The 20333-nt window shown below is 53.7% G+C and overlaps 1 protein-coding gene across 4 annotated transcripts in view; it reads right to left on the reverse strand.

The window, feature by feature from the left end:
• KMT2C (lysine methyltransferase 2C) overlaps positions 1–20333 on the reverse strand; it is a 227140-nt gene that overhangs the window by 29888 nt on the left and 176919 nt on the right. For all 4 annotated transcript variants that reach the window (XM_036246300.1, XM_036246299.1, XM_036246298.1 and 1 more), the window contains exons 32-41: positions 17667–17799; positions 17237–17451; positions 14561–14634; positions 13274–13456; positions 11065–12867; positions 10173–10462; positions 6462–8272; positions 5117–5228; positions 2529–2607; positions 885–948 (exon numbers count right to left, since the gene is read on the reverse strand). In XM_036246300.1, the coding sequence (XP_036102193.1) occupies positions 885–948; positions 2529–2607; positions 5117–5228; positions 6462–8272; positions 10173–10462; positions 11065–12867; positions 13274–13456; positions 14561–14634; positions 17237–17451; positions 17667–17799 (4764 nt within the window). The remainder of the gene's footprint in view (positions 1–884; positions 949–2528; positions 2608–5116; positions 5229–6461; positions 8273–10172; positions 10463–11064; positions 12868–13273; positions 13457–14560; positions 14635–17236; positions 17452–17666; positions 17800–20333) is intronic.

Consider the following 20333-nt stretch of genomic DNA (forward strand, 5'->3'; position numbering starts at 1 on the left):
AGAACGCAGCCAGAACCAATGGGCACAGTAAAGCCAGAAAAAGCCAGTTGGTTACAGCAGTTGTTTTTTTTTTTTAATGCGAATGTGTTCAAATCATGATAAGAATTAGCGCAGGGGTAATTTTAAAGGGTCAGACTTTGGGTTTGTTCCTAAACCCAGAAGTCCGGGCCGATGGACGGACTTGCAATCTAGTCTGAATTTGAGGGGCGTTTGTCAAGAACAGGCTTTTTCACAAGGTTTCAGAAGTTCTGCTTCTGCTGGAATGAGACCTACCGCAAGGAAAGCCTTTCTGGTTTCTGGAACCAGGAGAGCAGAGGTGAGCAAAATGAAAAAATAATGGTGAAAAAAAAAAAAAAAGTTAGCTAAACAGTCCGAAGATGTCAGAAAGGTTCAGTTTGGGGAGAACTTTAAATACTATCCTGAACCACCTGGGACCCCTGGCGAGAACTCGAAAGGACTCGGTGGCATCCTGCATCCTGCATCCTGCACACCATGCCGCCAACCCGCCGCGCTCCTGAGCACCCCACGCGGCTCCCCTCTGGTGCCCTTGTCACTGAGGCAGACAGTCAGCCGAGCGAGGCTTGGAGTGCTTTGCGCAGAGATCGCGCACTTTGCAAACAAGCCAAAAAATCGCAGCCATGTCAAAGAGAACGGGGAAGACGATCTTTCTGCATTAGAATCTTTATCTAACTCTAATTCTTCATGCACAGAGGAAAAAAGCAATGAAAACACATGCCTTGAGGAAAAGACGCCAGAGAGGGTCTCGGGAGAGGTGAGGCGCTCCGCCGAAGCAGAACACACCTACACTAACTCCAAGTTTCTGCAAGGACACAGTGCAACACGCAATCCCCAGAGAACACGTAACGTATTAGATTCATACTTACTGACAAAGCCTGGACCAAAATTTGGAGGATTAGGCCTAGAAAGCTGATGTGTTAAACTGCCATCCTAAAACAAGTAAAATTTACAAATAGGTTTATTCCACATTTCAGGTAAAGGGGGAAAAAAAACTTTATAAAAGAAGAAAAAGACATGGAAGGGGGGAAGAACCCTTGAATTTCCTAAGACATCTTTAAAGCACTCATGTTAATAAAACGGAGAGGAAACTGAGTGGTGACAATCTGTTTGGCGGAAAATTCTGAACGATCTCTGAACTGTTTTATTGTATAGATTTCGGCTGAAAAACCATGATGGTGGAGGTGCGGGATCACCCAGCGGAAATAGTAGGGCACATCAAATACTGCTGGCACATGGCCAGAGACCACGCAGAACCCCATTTTCTGATGACATCTACCTGGTTTCTTCTGTGATTAAGACACAGACATGGGTTCTGGGCCGACTCAGGTCCACTCCACAGCATGAAGGTATTCATACACAAGACCAGGTCTCGAGCACGTACCAACAATAGAACAAGTACACACTGCTTGAAACACTCGTCTTCTTTTTTTAATTAAACATCTGTTTCCTTCCAGGGTGCCTGAGCGAGTAGGTTTGTAACCTCACAATTCCCTGGCAACAATCGAGTACATTTCACTTTGGGAAAACACGGGCTGGGTCCTTCCATGTCCCGTGAGGACAGGAGCTGCACGCAGGCAACAGTTACAGACGCAGTAGCAGCCAGGACGTGCTGCGTGTGACCCTGGCTGCAGGGCAGCGGGACCCTGACAGGCTGGGAAAGGCAGGTCACAGAACGTGGACAAACCCACAGGGAAACCAGAGGGTCCTTTGTCCACTGCCTGCGATGGTCTCTCTCCTTTAATAATAAAAAATATATAGTTATGAGCATAATGAATCCAAAGCACAAATGGCTGGGCAGAAAAGGGAATTCCACAAAGATGTCGCTCACGGATAGCTTTCTGTTTGGTGGTTTTTTTAAGGCAGATACTTGGGGGGGATCACAATGGAGAAAATGCTGAGATGCGCAGGCGTCTGCTCTCCCTGGCCCTGCCTGGCCCTGAGCAGTGCAACAGTCACGCCTGAAGCTGGTTATCGTGAATGGGGAGCACCCAGAACAACTAGGTTTTTCTAGGGACTAGTGAACAGAGCATGACTGCATCTAAACAGAATGACTATGATCAGTATGTTCTACTGTTTATAAGAGATTTACTTTTTTAAATAATGAATAACTTCCAAAATGCAGGACATGAAAACGTCTTTGTGGAGTTAAAAATAAATAAAAACTGGGAGAGATGAGCCAAAGAACACGTATACACAGCCCATGGACAGACCACAGTGTGGACGCTGGGGACGGAGTTGGGCAGACAGGGTGGGTGAGTGGGGACGGAGTTCTCGGTAACGGTGTCAACAATAAAAAATAAATAAACGATCTAGAGCAAAACCCCAAACCCTAAGCATTTGGTTTCCCTCCAAATGACTTTCTACCCTTAAAGATATGTGTCCTTTTCAGAAACTGGGGCTGATTTTTAACCTGAATAAAGCAAGCTTGCTTTCTGCGGAGCCGATATCTAGGGTCCTACGGCTCCCCAGAAGCGGCCTCACTGCAGGTCTGTGGGGACAGGGAGACATACCTGAGGAACGGCCTGTGGCAGGAGGGTCTGGCTGTCACTGGACTGGGCTCCAGTCACCGACTGGCCCATGAACGAGAACCTGTGAAAGGGAAGCACCAGGTATCAAATGTTGAGCGTTTACAACTGTTCTTGTTTTTGTTTTGTTTTTTTAATCCTGACCTGAAAATGTTTTCCTTGTATCTTCAGAGTGGGAGGGAGAGACAGAGAGAGAAAACCATCGACGTGAAAGAGACAACCATGGCCTGGCTTCTTCCGCACGACCCCAATGTGGCCGGGGGCAAACTGCAACCCAGGTACGTGCTTTCGTCCGAAATCGAACCCGTGACTCACTGGTCTGCGGGCCGATGCTCTAACTGTTGAGCCAAACCGGCCAGGGCACAACTACCACCGTTTTAAGTGCGTAACAATGTCCTCCTCCAGTGAAGCAAGAGAGCGGCAGGTGCCCTCATCCCAGACCTCTCTGCTCACGCTGCCTTCTGGGTGCCGACCACACTCGACCCTCCTGCCCCTATGAAGTCACTGCTGACCTGACTCCTGAGGGAGGAAGAGACTGTGAGACAAGTCACTGTCCCCACAATGACCAGCGAGCCCGGACCGGCAGCCAGGCCAGGCCAGGCTTGACCTACTCTCTGTTAGATGCTTCCTTGTGCCTTAAAATAAAATCACTTCGGATTAAGAAAAACCTAGTGAAGAAATAGTTTCATTACATACATTCTAAGAAAAATTATTTCTTCTTCCAATCTTAATTTTTTTAAATGCCTTTCCTGAACTAAAAAAGTGTAAGTAATTGAGAACTCAGCTCGTTTGTAGTCTAAGGATGCAGCCCTCAATGAGGAAGTCTCACACGTGCTGTTACATTTCTATACGTAATTTAAGGCAAATTAAAGATTGGTCACAGACCAAGGAAGGAACGTCTACAGGGTTCAAAATATCCGGCCAACGTGCTGATTCACCTGTCAGCCCTGGCCCCGCCGCAGCCTGGGTGGGGCTGACCTCCGAACCCAAGCGGCACTCACCATGACCCTCAGCAACTCCGCAGAACAGCAAGTGCAGCCCAGCCCGGGGCCAGTGAGACAGTAGCCTCTACTCCAGGGAGGGTGGCGGTGAGCCAGCAGGGCCTGGGATTCTGAGGCCCCTCTTTTAAACTAAGGGCGACACAATGTCTAGCATCTCCTTCTAGTCTGACCATAGACGACAAGGCATTATTAGCGGCACAGGAACCACCAGCAGAGTCCACGTCACCTCCACAACAGCCTACTGCACAAACCTAGCATGGGCCATTTGGTGCCAGCGTCACCTTGAAATGACGGTCATCGTCAGACCTGCTGCTAAATTTGTTGATGCCCGGAGCACCCTAACGTGAATTTAAATAACTAGTTTCCAATGTGACCGATCCTTCGCAGCGCTATGCGTTCGGTTCTGTGTATGAGACGGTGAGAGCCAGGAGCTGAGGACAGAAAAGGAACCCCTGGGAGGGAGACCCAGCGGGGACCACCACTGCGCAACAGCGCGAACTCCACTTAGACCTCAGCGAAGTCCTAACCCTTCCCAAACTACCTCGACACGAGAAGAACCACACCTTTCAGGTTTCCTGGCTTGTCGGAAGTCTCATGGTTATGATATTCATGTGGATTTTACATTCGAGTCTATAATCGTCCTTTTCATGAGAAGTTGTTCAAGATGCTGAGGCCAAGTGCAGGCTGGAGGCCTCTCCAGGGACAGCGGCCACCGAAGGGCAGTCTGTCGGCTGGCGGCAGGGGAGGGCCACGGGCAGATCGTCTGCCTCGGGGGCTGCTCCGGAGAGCGAACATGCACTTGAGACACGACCACAGAGCGCTCTGACTGTGGTCCGCGATCAACACCTAAGCTGACTGCCCGAGGTCAACACCCTTCAGGGGAACACGGGCTCTATTCCCAGAGACTCCGACGGGCAAAACAAGTCTTAGAATCTTCTTCAATACAGAATTTCCAGTGCTCTGCCAACATGAAAAGGTACACACAGATCCTTCAACTGCTAACTTTCAAACGTGTTCTTCTCTAATCCCCTCATTTTTTTTCTTTCTCGGATTCGAGTTCAGTTCGGGGCTTTTTTTCAGAACCTGACTCATTCGGTCTCTAGTGAAATAGCCCACGTTTTCCTTTGCATTGCTCCTTTGAGAAAAGAAACAAAATACTCACAGGCTTGAATAAACTACTGTCTTATCTCAACACAGAACAGTTTGGTTCCTGTTTTCCCATTTACCTTCTCATCTCCAATCAGGACCGAAGGTCTTCGCCCCAAGGACCTCTAAGCCAGGACCAACTATTCTAAAGGTATTTACATGAACACACGTAAAACACTAGGACTTCCTCATCAATCCAGTCACTGTGCCAAAACTGTCTACGATGTTTCACTGTGCTTGCCCAGAAACTGAGAGAAATTAGATCCTGACATTCGTTTGATCATATGCAGTTGACATCATATAACAATAAAGACAGTTCAGTCATAGAATACAGGTTTCTGAGTCACTAGACATTCTGTGTAGGAGCCAGCTATGACCCCAGGCCCTTCGTGATGCTGAGGGAAGAGGAGAAACGTCTTCACCTACCTGTTCATGACCATTGGGGGCATGCCCATGTTGCTCTGTGCCATGACCTTGTTTATGCCTTTCAGGGCCACCATCTTGGCTTTCATGATAGGGTCTGTAATTGCATCAAAATCTAAAGAAGAAATACATTTTAAAGTTACTTATTTCCTAGTACGTGAAGTTCACGGTCACACACATGATGTGATGTGCAGGCTCTTGCTCCTCATTGTTTAAGAACCACTCTCAAAGGTTCGGGACGAGGTGAGGAAGGCACAGGTGCCAGAGGCCGAGCCCGAATGGAATCCCATCTCAGTGACCCTTCGCTGACGCAAGTTTTAATACCCTAATCCTGAGAGAATAAAACCCGGAAGTAATCATCAAAGCAGTGTGACTCCTTGTCACCCCGACTAACCCAAACTGCTGCTTTGGGAAGGTCAGCACCGTGAGAATTTGCCGTTCCTTCGCGTACTAAGGAGTTCCACTAAATTAGCTATCACCCTTTACGGGAAAAACGTGTCAGTTTCTCGAGGCCACAGCTCACAAAAGGACAAGGTACTGAGAAGGGATCTCTTTGCATGAAAACGAAAGCGAGATGGTCAGGGTGACGAAACTGGTGACGTGTACAGGACAGAACATCAGTTTTACTGCTCAGACACACGTCCTCTGAGGGCTAAGTCCTATTCCTAGAGACACTCAGAAATGTTACTGCCCTGCTCTTTTGTGGGGTCCCCCCCCATCAGTAAGCTGCTGGAAACGAGGTAAAGAGCTGTATATAACGAAAAACTGCCCAGCATTTACCGTGCACAAATGGACATTAAGAAGTTTATTTCTATCCCAATTTCTTTAGATCAATACCCTGCAAACAATGGTTGGAAGGAAGGGACTTAAAAGACGACTCTTGGCCCTGGCCGGTTTGGCTCAGCGGTTAGAGCGTCGGCCTGCAGTCCTGAGAGACCCGGGTTCGGTTCCCGCTAAGGGCACGTACCTCGGTTGCAGTCTGTCCCCAGCCCTGGTTGATCGTGCGGGTGGCAACCACTCGATGTGTCCCTTTCACATCGATGTTTCTCTCTCTCTCTCCCCCCCACTCTACCTGAACAAAAAATGGAAAAAAGTCCTCGGGTGAGGATAAAAAACAAAAAAACAAACAAAAAAAAAGACGACACTTGTTGCTATGAAATAAGACCGCGCACAGAACTAAGGTCAGACTCGGGGTCCTGAACCTCCTGATTTACCCTGAAAGACTCTCAAACTCTCGATCTCTATGTGACCCTCGGAGACCTAGTCCTTAGGAACGTGGACGCTGAAATCCCACAAGCATGCCGCCACCCCTGCCGCCCAAGCGATTCCCGGCGCGCGGGCCCCCTACCGATGTTGGGGAAGAAGGGCTCCGACCGCTGCCGGATCATCGCCTGCATCTGCCTCTGCTGCTGCTGCTCCTGCCGCTCTTGGTCCAGAAGATCCTGCAGCAGCAGAGGCTGCTCCTCCAGGAGGAGGGGCCGCTCCCTGCTCTGCTGGGCCAGCGTCGGGGGCACCGTCAGCGGCTGGGGTGCCGACAAGCCAGCGGCCCCAGGCTGGCTGGGGAGAGGCACGGTCTGACTCACAGGTTTTCCTGTCCCGAAACCATGACTCACTGCGGAGGGACCCGGCAAGAATCCTGGAGTCACCTGCACGCCCTGAGGAAACGCATGGTTGACCCTAGAGACGAGGGCCACGTTGGAGTTCACGGGGTGGTCCAGGACAGGCCCGGGCGGCGACATCAGCGGAGGCGGCAGACTCGACACGTGGCTGGACGGTGAGGCCGGCAACGTTGGCGGTGGAGACCCCAATGGCCTCATGTCTGGAGCGTCTGGTTTTTCATTCGCAAGTAAACTGGAGAGAACGGGCGCGGAGCCCGGCACGCCGCAGGAGCTGGCCGCGTCTCCGGCAGGCAGCGGCGTGGGCCCGGGAGCTGCTCCGGCGGCGTCGCGATGCGCTCGGGGGTCGGGCAGGTCCACGTCACTGGGCGGCAGCGGGGCCTCGTTGCCCCCGCGCCCATCTGCGGGCGTGGCCGCCTGGGAGCAGGGCCCGTTGGCCTGACCCGGACCCTCCTCGCTTTGCTCACTTTCGCATCTGGTTTCCCCCTTAGACGCTGGGGACAGAACTTCTGTTTTGATCTCACTGGCGACAGTGGGCTTTTTCCATGGGGGATGTTTATCAGAGGGAACCCCCGTCTTCTCCTCGTGCTCCTTTTTTTTTGGTTCAGACACACACTGATTCTCTAACTTATCGTCGATTGGGACACTGAGGTCCAACTCCTCGTTAAACACGCTCTTCTTATCTCCCAGGTCGAGTTCTGGATCTGTGTAGGCGATGAGATCGAATTCTCCCGACCTCAAGAGGTCGTCCAGGTTGGGGTCGTTCGTCTCCAAATTGCCCAGCGTGTCCAGTTCGTCGCCCTTGCCGTCCTCGGCGTCCAGGTTCAGATTCTCGAGGTCCTCGTCGTCCAGGTCCTTGACTTCCACCCCCTCCAGGTCTTTGACATCTAATTCTTTCACCGACGGGTCATCAGAATCAAGTTTCTCTTCGAGGCCGTCGGAAGAAGGGGCAGTTCCCTGTAAGTTGTCAGACGCCGTCTCGACGGGGGCAGGTGCTGGCAAAGGGGCCTCCGAGAACTCAGCACCTAAGGGGTGACCCAGGGACCGCAGGACCACAGAAGACGGGTGGACAGGGTGTCCCTGCTCCGGCTGGGAGGGAGGCACGTGTTCCATGGCCGGGGGCACGGGCAGGGGCTGGGGGAGACCCTGAGCAGGCCGTCTCACGGGGTCCGGGTGTCGAGGGCCTGGGAAGTCCGGCCGGGGGGTGAAGCTGCCAAGTCTCGGAGGCGGAGGCGCCTCGAGCACATGGCCGGGGGCGGCGGCGAAGGGCAGCCGTGGCCGCCCCTCGGGGACCCTGTGCCGCAGCTCGATGAACGCCTGGCCCAGGATGCTGTGTTGCTGCACCGGCAGGCCCTGCGGTGGGAAATGCTGGGGAAGGCCGACGGGACTGCCCATCTGGGAGCTGTTTAAAGGCCTGGGCATGTCGACGGACAGGGACCTCCTCAGCTGGGGAGGGACTCCAGACGCCTGTATTTGCTGAGGAGGCACGAGGAAGCGTTCCTGACTTGACAGGCCACCGTGACCACCTCCTGGAAACCCAAATCTAAAAGCAAAAAAAAAAAAAAAGCCAACAGTCTATATTAAGTATGACATTCCATTCAGAGTTGGGTTGAGAAAAGGGAAAGTTTCAGATTAAACGCAGACACAAGTGTCGCAAAGACCATGACTTGGGAAAGACGAAAGGATCATGATTAAAAAGCATCTGTAAAGTATCCACGTGCACATAAATGTTTGCTAACACCCCACAAAGAACACCGCGTCTGAGCTCTGAAGACATGTGCTCCGCAGACTGATGGGCTTCATCGGTGAAGAATTAGCAAATGAGTCAATCCCAAGACCACCTTGATTCTGTACCTCAATCTAGAGAGAACAAGAGGCAACTTACAAATAGAGATGAATAAGGACAGACCTACACTAAGACTGAGGAGGACAAAAGGGACTTAAGGGTCAGCCTGCATCACACGGAGCAGGTATCACCTGCAGAACGAGCCCCTCAGGCTGCCTGGGCTCCGGTCTTCCCACTGGCCCCCTCAACAGACAAAAACCCCCACCAACATGACAACCTATGTCACCACGAAAAGTTCCTGAAGGAAAACACCCTCTCCCTCTGGAAAGCGCCACAGACAGTCACAGTGTAGACTAAAACCAAAGTCGGGGTCCCCAGGGGAATGCTCAGGCATCATGTCACAGGGGGCCCTGCCTGAACAGGGGTGATGAGCCACGCCCTGTGGCTGTATAACGTGGCTCACACAGAAAATCACAAGGGGGTGTCTGGGGTCTTCGTTAAAGGCGAATAAAAATAAAACCCACTGGATCAAAAAATTTAAGGTACTGAGGTCAAGCATTCGCCAGGGAGCCCAGTGGCCAACGGGTGAGGTTTGGGATGGGAGCAGGGAATACACGGAGCTGTTGTTCTTAGAGTCCAGTCAAACCACCTCCCGAGGCTGCCCGAGCGGGGTTTAGGTCACCCACCCCCGAGGAGAGCACACAGCTCTCTGCCTTGAAAGACTTATCTATGCTTTAGCATTGTTCCTCTGTCCTCCATTCTAGCCCTTCCTGACCTCAGATCCCACAAGTCTGGGCTGTTTTCAAACAAACAAAAATCTTTCTAAAGGTAACAAGAGAAAATAAAAAAGTTAAAAAATAAAAGTTTGCCTGGAAATGGCATTTCTGTCTTTTTCTAAATAAAAAATTATTCGATGTGGAAAATGCAAGCAATATAAAAACACAAAGTATGAAAGATCAACTTACTTAAAATTTTCCCAATAACCACTGTCAACATGTTAGATGTCATTAAAGATACTCATCTATGCAATTATGTACTTTCACACAAACAAAACTCTGTGGTTTACACATCTGTATCAATTATTAAAGAACGGCATTTTCAATGGTGCCTTGTACTCTACAACATAGACATACCATCACATATTTCACCGATTTTTTTCTGAGCTACGCTCTTCAACCTCTAGAGTATCACTGAACCTATGTAAAGATTTTATAAACGCCTGGCGTGCACAGAACAGCACTTCACGTGAAGTCAACGTTCAACAGACGTGAGCCGTCCCTGCTATTTACCACCATTACAGATGCTATTTCGATACTGTCTACTTTTTTGTTCTTCACAACCAACAGTTGAGAGAATACCCTTGAATACAGTCCCTTGCACACTGCACACCTGTGTCTGTGAACATCTAAGTGCCCAACTGTCCATGGTTGAGCCAACCGACGGACACGCCCATCAACTTGACTGGATTGCCCATTTTCCTGAGGAACAATCTTCAAATATTTTCCAATCTACATAAAAACGCAGTATTTTCTTCTAATCCATGACCTCTCGTTAGTGGAAATAACGGGATATAACCAGTAAAAAGCAGTAACAACTTCTTAATCACGAGTTAACGTCTAACAGCAACTGACATCTGGTGGGAAATGAAATCCGTTACCTGAATCCATGGGGTCTCATCCCCATACCAGGGACGTCGGGGGGATAGGGTCCCCGCGGGTCCTTTGGGAAGACGGCATATCTGGGTCCCAGCGGAGGCACGGCGGGCGGCCGGATGCTCCCGGGATAGGGGGGCGGAGGCCTGCTGAAAGCCTGGCCCACCCCCTCGGGCTGCCAGTGCAGGTGGCCGGGGTGCGGCACCGCGGGGGCGTCCTGCGGCCCCTTCTCCTGCCTCCCCGCCATCTTCTTCTGCTGCTGCTGCTGCAGGATGATCTCGCGCAGCTTCTGCCGCTGAAGAAACAAACAAAAGTCACGGGACTGCCGGTCACTGAGGCCTTTCTAAACCCCGTCGTTTCCCATGTGTGACTGCGGTGGGGTTTCAGGGGTCCTGACGCCTGGCGCTGGCCGGCGGCTCAGCTCAAGCGCGGCTCTGATACACCAAGGCTGTGGGTTCAATCCCCAGTCAGGGCACACGAAGGAATCCGCCCACGAGCGCGTGGCTATGTGGAAAAACCCCTCTCTCTCTAAGTAAATGAATAGGTGAGTTCTAAAAATCTTAATCTTTTAAAGTTTGATGACACCCTAGTTACACTCACCTGCTCAACAGGCTATAAAACAGACACCGATTACCGTGGGCCTGCTCCTCACCCCACAACCATCGGAAACCAAAGCTTCATGCAGAAAAATCCCCAAGCCCACGGGTACCGAGGTCAGGTCAGAACGAAGCCAGCCAAACCCACGCTCCTGCCGCCACCCCCGTGCAGGGGCCTGTTTGCAGTGACCGACTCCACAGAAGGTGGACTTAACATCTGTGCCGGAATCACTCCGTTTGCTGAACTCAGCAGCCTTCTCAAGGAACCCACACGAACATCTGAAAACACACGTGTGTTTACCTGTCTCAGCTTCTCCGTGTCCGCCTGAGACATGTTGACGGCGTTCTGGGTGTCGGTGACCCCTGAGGTCGGCACCGGGCCGGGCAGTTGGGGGGCGCTGGGGAACTGCTGGCCTTGAGGGTTCATGGGGGCACTGGCAGGAGCACCGAAGCTCCCCTCGGACCCCGGCCGGGGCTGATCGCCAGCATCCGGGGCCACAGGGCTGGCTCCAAGAGCATCCGCCTGAGGCCTGGGAGTCGCTGGCGGCCGGTCGTACGGATCCCGAGCAGCGGATGGGGACACGCGGCTGAAGGTGTCTGCGAGGCAGGGCCCCGGCCCGGGCGTCTGGGAGCAGGCCTCCGGCGTCCTCCCCACAGGGCCCGGTAAGGCTGCACCTCGACTCTGAGCCGCCTGCAGGAAGGCGTCCTGGCCCGGCATGAGCATGGGTCTGGCCGCTGCGGACCGAGGAAAACCCTCCGACGCCCTTGGCCGAGGTGCTGCTGGCGGCTGAGTGTAGAACACGGAGACACCCGGCCTCGGGGTCCCAGGAGCGCGGGCGTACGGGTCACAGTGCCTGGGACTGGCTGCCGGGGGGACGAACAGCTCAGCTTGCGTAGGCGGCCGTGGGGTGGGGGGCTGCTGACTGTACGGATCCATGGCGGGGGGCCGGGGCGTTCCAGGAGGCTGAGAGTAAGGGTCTGGGTTGGAGCGGGCTGGTCCCGAGGGCTGGGCGTACGGGTCCTGAGGCGGCCTGGCCATGGTGCCAAGCTGGGGAAAAGCCCTGGAGGGGTGGGCGAAAGACTCGCTCACTGCCGGGTGCGGGGGCAGGGGAGGCTGGCTGTAGGGGTCGCTTGACTGACCGTGGGGAAAGTTATCTGCAGGTCTGGGCGTCAGAGCCGGCCTTTCGTAAGGGTCATGGGGCAGCCGCCTCGGGGCCTGGGACACGGATCCATAAGGGTCCTGGGAGGGTGGCGGCGGCTGCATCGGGGTCTTAAACGGCCCGGGACCGCCGTCGAGGGGTGCAGGCGCCATCAAGGCTCGTGCGTACGGGTCGGGGACCCGCTGTCTGTGAAGCACTTTGGGGAAGTTGTCGCTGCTCCCAGCTGCCAGAGGACCCTTCGCAGTTTGCTCCGGGGCCCGGGGCAGGCCCGAGGATTTGGGAAACTGGTCTCCGGCCGCAGGCCTGGGCGTGTCTGGTGGCTTTGCATAGGGGTCGCTGCTGGCGGAGGAGGAAGAACAGAACTCGCGGGCGGGGGACGGCCTGTGGGCTGGGCTCTCGCTCATGTGAGGGGGCCTGGGGCCCGACGGCGAGGACGCACAGCTGTCCACCAGCGCGGAATTCCTTCTGGAAAAGCCGTGGCCCCCAGGAAGTGGCCTTGGGGTACCAACCATTTTCGCGTAAGGATCCATTGGGGAGGGCGGCCGGGAGTTCGAGGAGCCAGGTGAGAACACCTGTGGTGAAGGCGGCTGAGGTGTCTGAGACTGTGCGGGGCCCTCCTGGAGGGGGACCCGGGAGGGGGTGGGCGGTGGCGGCGGCGCCTGCGGCTTCACAAACACGTCGTCGGCTGGGGCGGAAGTCGGGGTGCCGGGGAGCGGCTTTGTGAACAGGTCTTTATGGAATGACTGCGCGGGGGACACGTTCCCAGGGCCCGGCTGGGGGGTCAGGGGGCTCTGCATCCCGCTGCTGGGCGTGTCCGAGCCGGACGGCGCCGGCAGGGGCTGCGGACCAAACTGCTGCTGCAGCTGCTGCTGCTCGTTCTTCACCTGCTCCAGCTTCTGCGTGGCCTCGATCTTCGCCTGCTGCTTGCTCTTCTGGCGCATTTGCTGTCGGGTGGAACAGAGAACGCGGTCACGGGGGTCAGGGAGAGCTCACTGTCACGGGGAGGCTTTGGCCTTTCTCTTCCAACTAATCCTAAACTCTGCTGAGAAGTCATCCGTGTGAGGTCACCAGGACCCGATCGCGCCCACCTTCGCGTCCAAGGCTCCTAAACCGGAGCACTGTTCACTGGATGCCCACCCCTGCCCGGGTCAGCATGTCCTTCCCAGCACTTCAATAAACTCCCCAGAGCAACCTACGGCATTTCACTGAGAAAGCAGAGTCTAATTCTAATCAAGTTGTTATGTTCTAATAAGGAGTAGGTTCTGAGATAATGACCCAAATCTCTCTTCAAGCAAAAATGCAATTTAAAAAAGCTAATTTTTTTGGTTTGCTTATAAAAACCACATATACCTGTCTAAATTTCCATTCCTGCTCGTGCTCCGACTCTCTCTGCTTTAAGGGATCTTTGAAGAGATCCGAGTCGAGCCGAGAGCCGGGGTCGCCGCTGTCCGGCTGCTGCTGCCTCTTCAGAGAGTCGCTGGACATTTGCACTTTGTTGATGCGCAACGCGGCTCTGTTGTCTCTGGCTTTTTGCTTTGAAAAAAGGATCAGAAAGTTATCTCCCCGTTTGTGTCAACAAAGTTTAAGAAGTAAAAAATAAAATAAAACCGATCATATAAAAACAAGGAAAAGGTCGTATTGCGGAGTTGAACTACAACCCTTTACAGCCACGCCTATGAAAGGACCTGGGCCCCGCCCACTGCCCCGCCCTCTCCCTTCCAGAATCCAGCTGAATGGGGCTAGAGACCCCAGGTGTCATCTGGTATTTTCAATCCTAAATCTCTTCGCAATGGGAGAATCCACATCTCTCAATTTAGGCAAAAGGAAACTATCAAATCAATCCTCCGAATCGAAACCCCGGAGTTTGAGTCTTCACATGCCAGACAACCATCTGGATGCTGTAACTACGAGAGTGCAGGTAGAGCAGATGCACGGCATCAGCACTCGTCAAGAACAGGCTCTGCTCTGCCCACAGGTGTCACCGCTGACAGCGCGTGCCAAGGTTCACCTGGGAAGTAACTGTGCGCATTTTTCAGAACAATAATGTCGACCGAATAGGCGGTAACACAAAAGCAAGGGCTGGGAGCCAGCTGACCATATTAATTAGGCTCCTTGGGAAATGTCCATCCACCCTGAACTGTGAATTCTGTAAACACCCGACGACTCTGACAAAGGGCGCACTTCACGAGCTCCCTAAGGCTGTCTGGGTCTCTCTCGGGTTACAGGGCGACTTCCTACTGGACCTCGTACAGAAAAAGCTGATTGTGGAGGGAACGGCCAAGAATGCAGCCTCAAAACTCAGGGATCAGAAGGGGAAACATCTGTAGCAAAAATAAATTAATAAAAAAAAAGGAAAACAAAAACAAAAACTCGGTACTCTATTGAAGAGAGAAAACAGCTTTGACGTGGGATGAATTCAACACGCTCCTAAAATAACAGTTCAATCTTCAACATCCCTGTTCTGTTCAGCGGCTTATAAAAATGCCCCACTCCGTGTGAAGATGGGAAGGCGTCCGGGAGTCACTACATGAAGGGGACTGCGTGCTGCACAGGCAGGAACGTGTTTCCTGCGTGGACCTAGGCAGTAGAAGCAACACCCGGGTACGGGGCTGAGGGATGTGACCGCAGTTCGGATACCACGTATGGCGCTCTCTCCTGGGAACTCGCTTTCCGCCACAGCTTCGCGATCTGCTTCACTCGGGTGGTCCAGTCTGCAAGGGAAACACAGCGCGCGTTCAGAGCTGCAACCAGGACCCGGCCCGGGCAGAGGCTGCCGAATGTCGAACAGCTGAACGCCTCCCGGCCAGCCCTGCCCGAAGGGGGAGGCCAAGTTCACGGCACGCAGCAGGCTGAAATCACATCTTCTGAACAACGTGTTGTCTTATTAACAACCTCGCGTGGAGAGTGGGGAAGTTTTTAAATCACAGGGTGAAGCAGCCAGGTTAATTTAAGCCGGAGGTACACAGTTCCCTCAACCGCGGAAGGTGCCAGCAGAACCCCAGTGGAAAGTTCTGCAACAGCTGAACCCGAGAGAAGTCTCTCCACTTTGACCCAAAGGAAGTGAGATTATAAACAAGCATTTCCCTGGCGTCTTTGCAAAGACACGCAGACGTCACGACTCCAGGACATTGCTATGACAATTTTCGGAGAGCATATAAAATGAAGCTTGGGTGAGATGAACAGTTAGTGGTTAATGCAGAAACAACTTAGTCCATATTAAAAGAATTGCGGGACAGAGGGAAGAAGAAGGGAAGGCGAGGAGGAAGGAGGGAGGAATCGGAGGGAGGGAGGGAGGGAGGGAGGGAGGTTGGTTCAAAAAAGCCTCTGGAAACGGGCAGCAGCTGACAGACCAGCAGCTTTCACGTGTTATTTCACGAGGTTCCAGGACCATCATCAGAGAAAACCAAACTGCCCTGGCTGGCACTGCTCAGTAGTTAGAGCGTCGGCCCAAGAACCGAAGGGTCGCAGGTTCAATTCCCAGTCAAGGGTGTGCACCTGGGTTGCAGGTTCAATCCCCTGCCCCAGTCAAGGGGCATGTGCAGGGGGCAACCAACCGAGGTCTCACTCTGACACTGATGTCTCCCCCCGCAACCCACACTGTCTAAGAATCAATGAAAAACATACTAGGGTGAAGATTAGCAAAAAGAAAGAAAGAAAACAGAAACCCCAACTACAGCTTCACAGGGACCCAGTGTGACTGTGACCTGCTGGGACCAGGCGTGCCGGCAGCAGGTCAAGGGCAGTGGGCTGTGCCGATGCCCTGAGCACTGTGCTCCCAGCTGGGGAAGGGGCTGCACTTCCACACCACAGCGGGTGTGTCAGCAGGCAGGGGGTGTGTCAGCAGGCAGGGGGGTGTGTCAGCAGGCGGGGGTGTGTGTCAGCAGGCAGGGGTGTGTGTCTGCAGGCAGGGGTGTGTGCCTGTAGGCAGGGGGTGTGTGCCTGCAGGCAGGGGGTGTGTGCCAGCAGGCAGGGGGGTGTGTGAGCAGGCGGGGGTGTGTGTCAGCAGGCAGGGGTGTGTGTCTGCAGGCAGGGGTGTGTGCCTGTAGGCAGGGGGTGTGTGCCTGTAGGCAGGGGGTGTGTGCCTGCAGGCAGGGGGTGTGTGCCAGCAGGCAGGGGGGTGTGTCAGCAGGCAGGAGGGTGTGTCTGCAGGCAGGGGGGTGTGTCAGCAGGCAGGAGGGTGTGTCTGCAGGCAGGTGTGTGTGTCTGCAGGCAGGGGGTGTGTGTCAGCAGGCAGGGGTGTGTGTCAGCAGGCGGGGGGGTGTGTCAGCAGGCAGGGGGGTGTGCAGGGGTGTGTGTCAGCAGGCAGGGGGTGTCAGCAGGCAGGGGTGTGTGTCAGCAGGCAGGGGGGTGTGCCAGCAGGCAGGGGGGTGTGCCTGCAGGCAGGGGGGTGTGCCTGCAGGCAGGGGTGTGTGTCAGCAGGCAGGGGGGTGTGTCTGCAGGCAGGGAGGTGTGTCAGCAGGCAGGGAGGTGTCTGCAGGCAGGGGGGTGTGTCTGCAGGCAGGGGGGTGTGTCTGCAGGCAGGGGGGTGTGTCAGCAGGCAGGGGGGTGTGTCTGCAGGCAGGGGGGTGTGTCAGCAGGCGGGGGGGGGTGTCAGCAGGCAGGGGTGGTGTCAGCAGGCAGGGGGGTGTCTGCAGGCAGGCAGGGGGCCCCAGGACCCCGAGAGCCTGGCGTGCTGGCAGCTGGGAGCTATGGCAACACCCAGCATGAACCACCTCACGATCCCGGTTTGTCCAGCAACACGCACTTGGACAATGACAGCATTTGCTGGCGAATACTCTACAAAGGACAATCACTCATCCAAACGGCTCATCCTCTGGTCAAACAGAATTTTCAGGAAGGATCCCACTGTATCATCTGCTATTCTTATTCGAACCAACCTGACCACTGGAGGAAGGGGACATAATCCCGAGTCAGTTTCGATGGGAACAGTCCCAGTCCAGTCTGATGGACCCTAATTCAACACTTTGGATCTCTGAGGACTCGTCTCCAGGACAGTTTCTGTACGGTGACACATACAACACGACACGGAGTTCCACACACACACGAAGTCTCTAGGAGCTGAAAAACGGAGCATTTCACTCACTGAAATGCGCTTCTGGGGAATCTGCAAACGGCCGCCAGGGCCCAGGACTAAGAAAAGGCAAGGTGCTTCCAGGACCCAGGAACTGAGACCATCACTCTGCACAGTCACCCTCGATGACCGCGTGGTGGCACCTGGCTCTCTACCGCAGTGAGAGAGAAACAAAGCAACTCCTGTCTTCCGCCTGCGGAAGCTGGTACCGGACGGGCGGCAACCATCTATGCAGCGCTTACCAGGGAACTCGTCCTTGAGGTTGGGGAAGTTGATGTTCGTGTAGAGAACTGGGGCGACCGTGGCCATCTCCCCCAGCGCCTCCTCCTTCTCCCACTTGAGCGTGCTTCTCTGGGCGTTGGACATCGTGTCGCCCTCCCCTTCCAAGGGGGGAGCAGAGGACGCCCAAGAGCTGTTCGGGTCGCCGGCCAGTGGATTAAATCCGGGGTTCTTATCCCTGGCAAATAATATACAATGTTACTTCATAAACATCAAAATGAATTGCAGGTACAATCTCATTAAATCCTATTGTTACAAAACTGCTAAAATGTTGGATGACTTTTAGCAGAGATCACAATAAATGTAACGAGTGCTAAAATGCACAATAGCCGACTAACATTCACATAACAAAAACTACTTCCGTTTCCGGAGGACGTGGAGGCGGGTCCGTACCTGGCATCGGGGTAAGGGGACTGCACCATGGCGGAGAAGGTCCCCAGCCCGCTCCCGGGAGGCAGAGAGCTGTGCGGGAGACGGGGACCAGGTCCAATGAGGCCGTTCACGAGGGGCATCCGTGAAAAAACATCTTCAAAGAAAAAAATACTCAGTCTGTACATTATGCATAAATCATTCTTAAAAATCAACAGAAATATTCAATACAAACTATTTTATCGAGATAAATGATGCTTAATGATAATGCCATTTAAGAATAATCAAGCTGGATATTTCATTCACGATTATCCTGTAAAAGATTGTTAGAGGGACCGGCCATACCTTTTTGAAATCTGGTCGCTATGAGCCTGTTTCGTCAGCCACCCCACACGCAGGAAGGAGGATGAGTTTTGGGTCTGCCTGCCCTGGGCCTCTACCTACAGGGATTTCAGCTTACTGACCTCGCATCTTGCAACACCCCTTCTCCACTCTGACCTACGGGACCACGGCCCCTCCTCGCCACAGCCACCGGAGTTAGTCCACGAGGGTCTGCCCTCGCCTCCCAGTGAAACCGCCCAGCACACACCTCACTGAGGGCCTCTACTGGCCTCATTTCTAAGACCCTACACCTCTCATTCCACGTGCCAACCTCTCTGTACTTTTCCCCTTACACCTAACCCTTTAAAAGGAGAAATATGTTAAGTGCACGTGCAGTGGAAATCAGGGAAGAACGCAACGAGATTCTGCACCCGCCAGCAATGCTGCAGCCAGCCCACGTCCTGGGCTCTCCCCCTCCCACCACTTCAGATCTGCCTTCCATCAGCACTGCCGGTGGATTCACCGAAACCCAAACTTCCGCTCAGTCCCAGCTGTAACGAACTCTGCACACACCCCTTCTTCGCCTCAGATTCGGTTCCCATGTTCACGTGAGTGCTACGTGGCCAACACATGTAACTCATGAGGTCATTTCAGTGCCGTGTGGTGTTCAGTGGCTCGGAGCCGTGGGGAAGGCAGGCCCCCTGCCCCGGGCGTTTCTCAGCCACCTACGTGCCACCTGCCCCAGGGTACTCTCTCCAGTTCCTCCTCCCGAAACACTGCCCACGCACCTCTCCCCGGCTTCGGGAAATAATCCAGTGGCCTTTCTTAAACATCTGTGCCACCCTGTCTGTGACCTGATCGTGCATTATCCTGAAACTGGATTATTTTTTCAAACATGAGTGTTGAAACCTCAGTGACCCATAGGTTCTACTTGAACTGTGCTCTGCTGTAAATTAGTTGTAACCTGGTCTATGATCCCAGGGTTATACGTCTTATGGGTGGACGGCTTTTCTCAGCTTTACATCCTACAAGCATCTAGGAAAAGCCACCTCCTCAAAGCCTTCTACATGAGGCTCCAGAGAGATGATTTAAATACTGATCATAATGTCTTTGTCCGAGTGTGTGGCACACGCCCAGGGTGTGGGCCCGATCCCCAGTGGGGTGCAGCAGGAGGCGGCCCATCGATGTTCTCTCTCCTCGATGTTTCCATCTCTCTCTCTCTCCCTCTCCCTTCCTCTCTCTGTAAAATCAATTAAAAAAATTTTTTTAAAGAAATACATCTTTAACTCATCTCATTTCTAAAATCCATACTTTCCGTTTCAGACGACAGGGAGACAGATCTTTTCTCTAGGTTGAGAAGAGAAGCAGCGAGGAGTTCACAGTCCCTATGACCCCACCTGGGGGTCGAGCAAGGCGAGCAGCACCTGGGAGGAGTGTCTTCCCCCAGGGTAAGTCACATGCTTTAGCCCAGCGAAAATTAAGTTTACATCTGTGTGGAGAAGCTAACCTGGTAGACACTGATATTTTAATTCTGCGCGGTGTGGAGTTTTTCATGTCTACACAACACTGATAGTCAGGATAACGTGAAATCATCTGTGCGTTTCGGCGCTTACATGACAACCACGTGAGATTCTACAAAAGCATCACTGGGTTATTCTAGTCCGTGTATCATCACAAAGCAGGGTGATCAACGGGACGCAGAGATGGGACCCCGCGCTCCGAACTCCCTTCTAAAGGGGACCCTACACCTGCAGCTCTCTCCTGCGCACCCCGCACGTCGGCTCTGCCTCTAGGCTGTCGGACCCCAGCTCCCAGCAAGAGGCGGAACTAGAGCCTTCGACTCACTGGGTCTGACAACCGCTGACGAGGCAGCAAAGAAAACCAATCATAAAAAAAATAATAATAATAAAAAAACAGGCCAATGTCCACAAAGTCAGGCATTTCATAGCTGACAGCAGCAGAAAGGTCACGGCCCCTCGGGAGCATGTGCACACTCCAGGGCACAGAGATGACGACAGGTGTGACCAAGCCCTCGGGGTGCTCTTAGCCAGAGAGAAAACCAGTGTGACCCACGTGTCCTACGGGCAGCACCCCTAGAAATGAAAGGCCACAGGGACCAGCTCCCCCGTGCTGCACAGCAGGTCTGGGCGAAGGTGGGCCGAGCCACGGAGGGGAGGGTGACACGGCCACGCTGTCCCCACTGCCGATGCAGTGGTGGAAGAATGCCGGTCACCAAGTGAACCGTGGATTGCAGAGGCAGCCGGGGAAGCAGGTGTGGGACTGGGACTGAATTCAGGGTCGGCCTTTCCCATCGTCACAAAGGAGGGCTTTCGCCCTGGCCGGTTTGGCTCAGCGGTTAGAGCGTCGGCC

The sequence above is a fragment of the Molossus molossus genome, unplaced genomic scaffold, assembly GCF_014108415.1.
Source record: "Molossus molossus isolate mMolMol1 unplaced genomic scaffold, mMolMol1.p scaffold_m16_p_7, whole genome shotgun sequence".
In the NCBI taxonomy this organism is placed as follows: domain Eukaryota; kingdom Metazoa; phylum Chordata; class Mammalia; order Chiroptera; family Molossidae; genus Molossus; species Molossus molossus.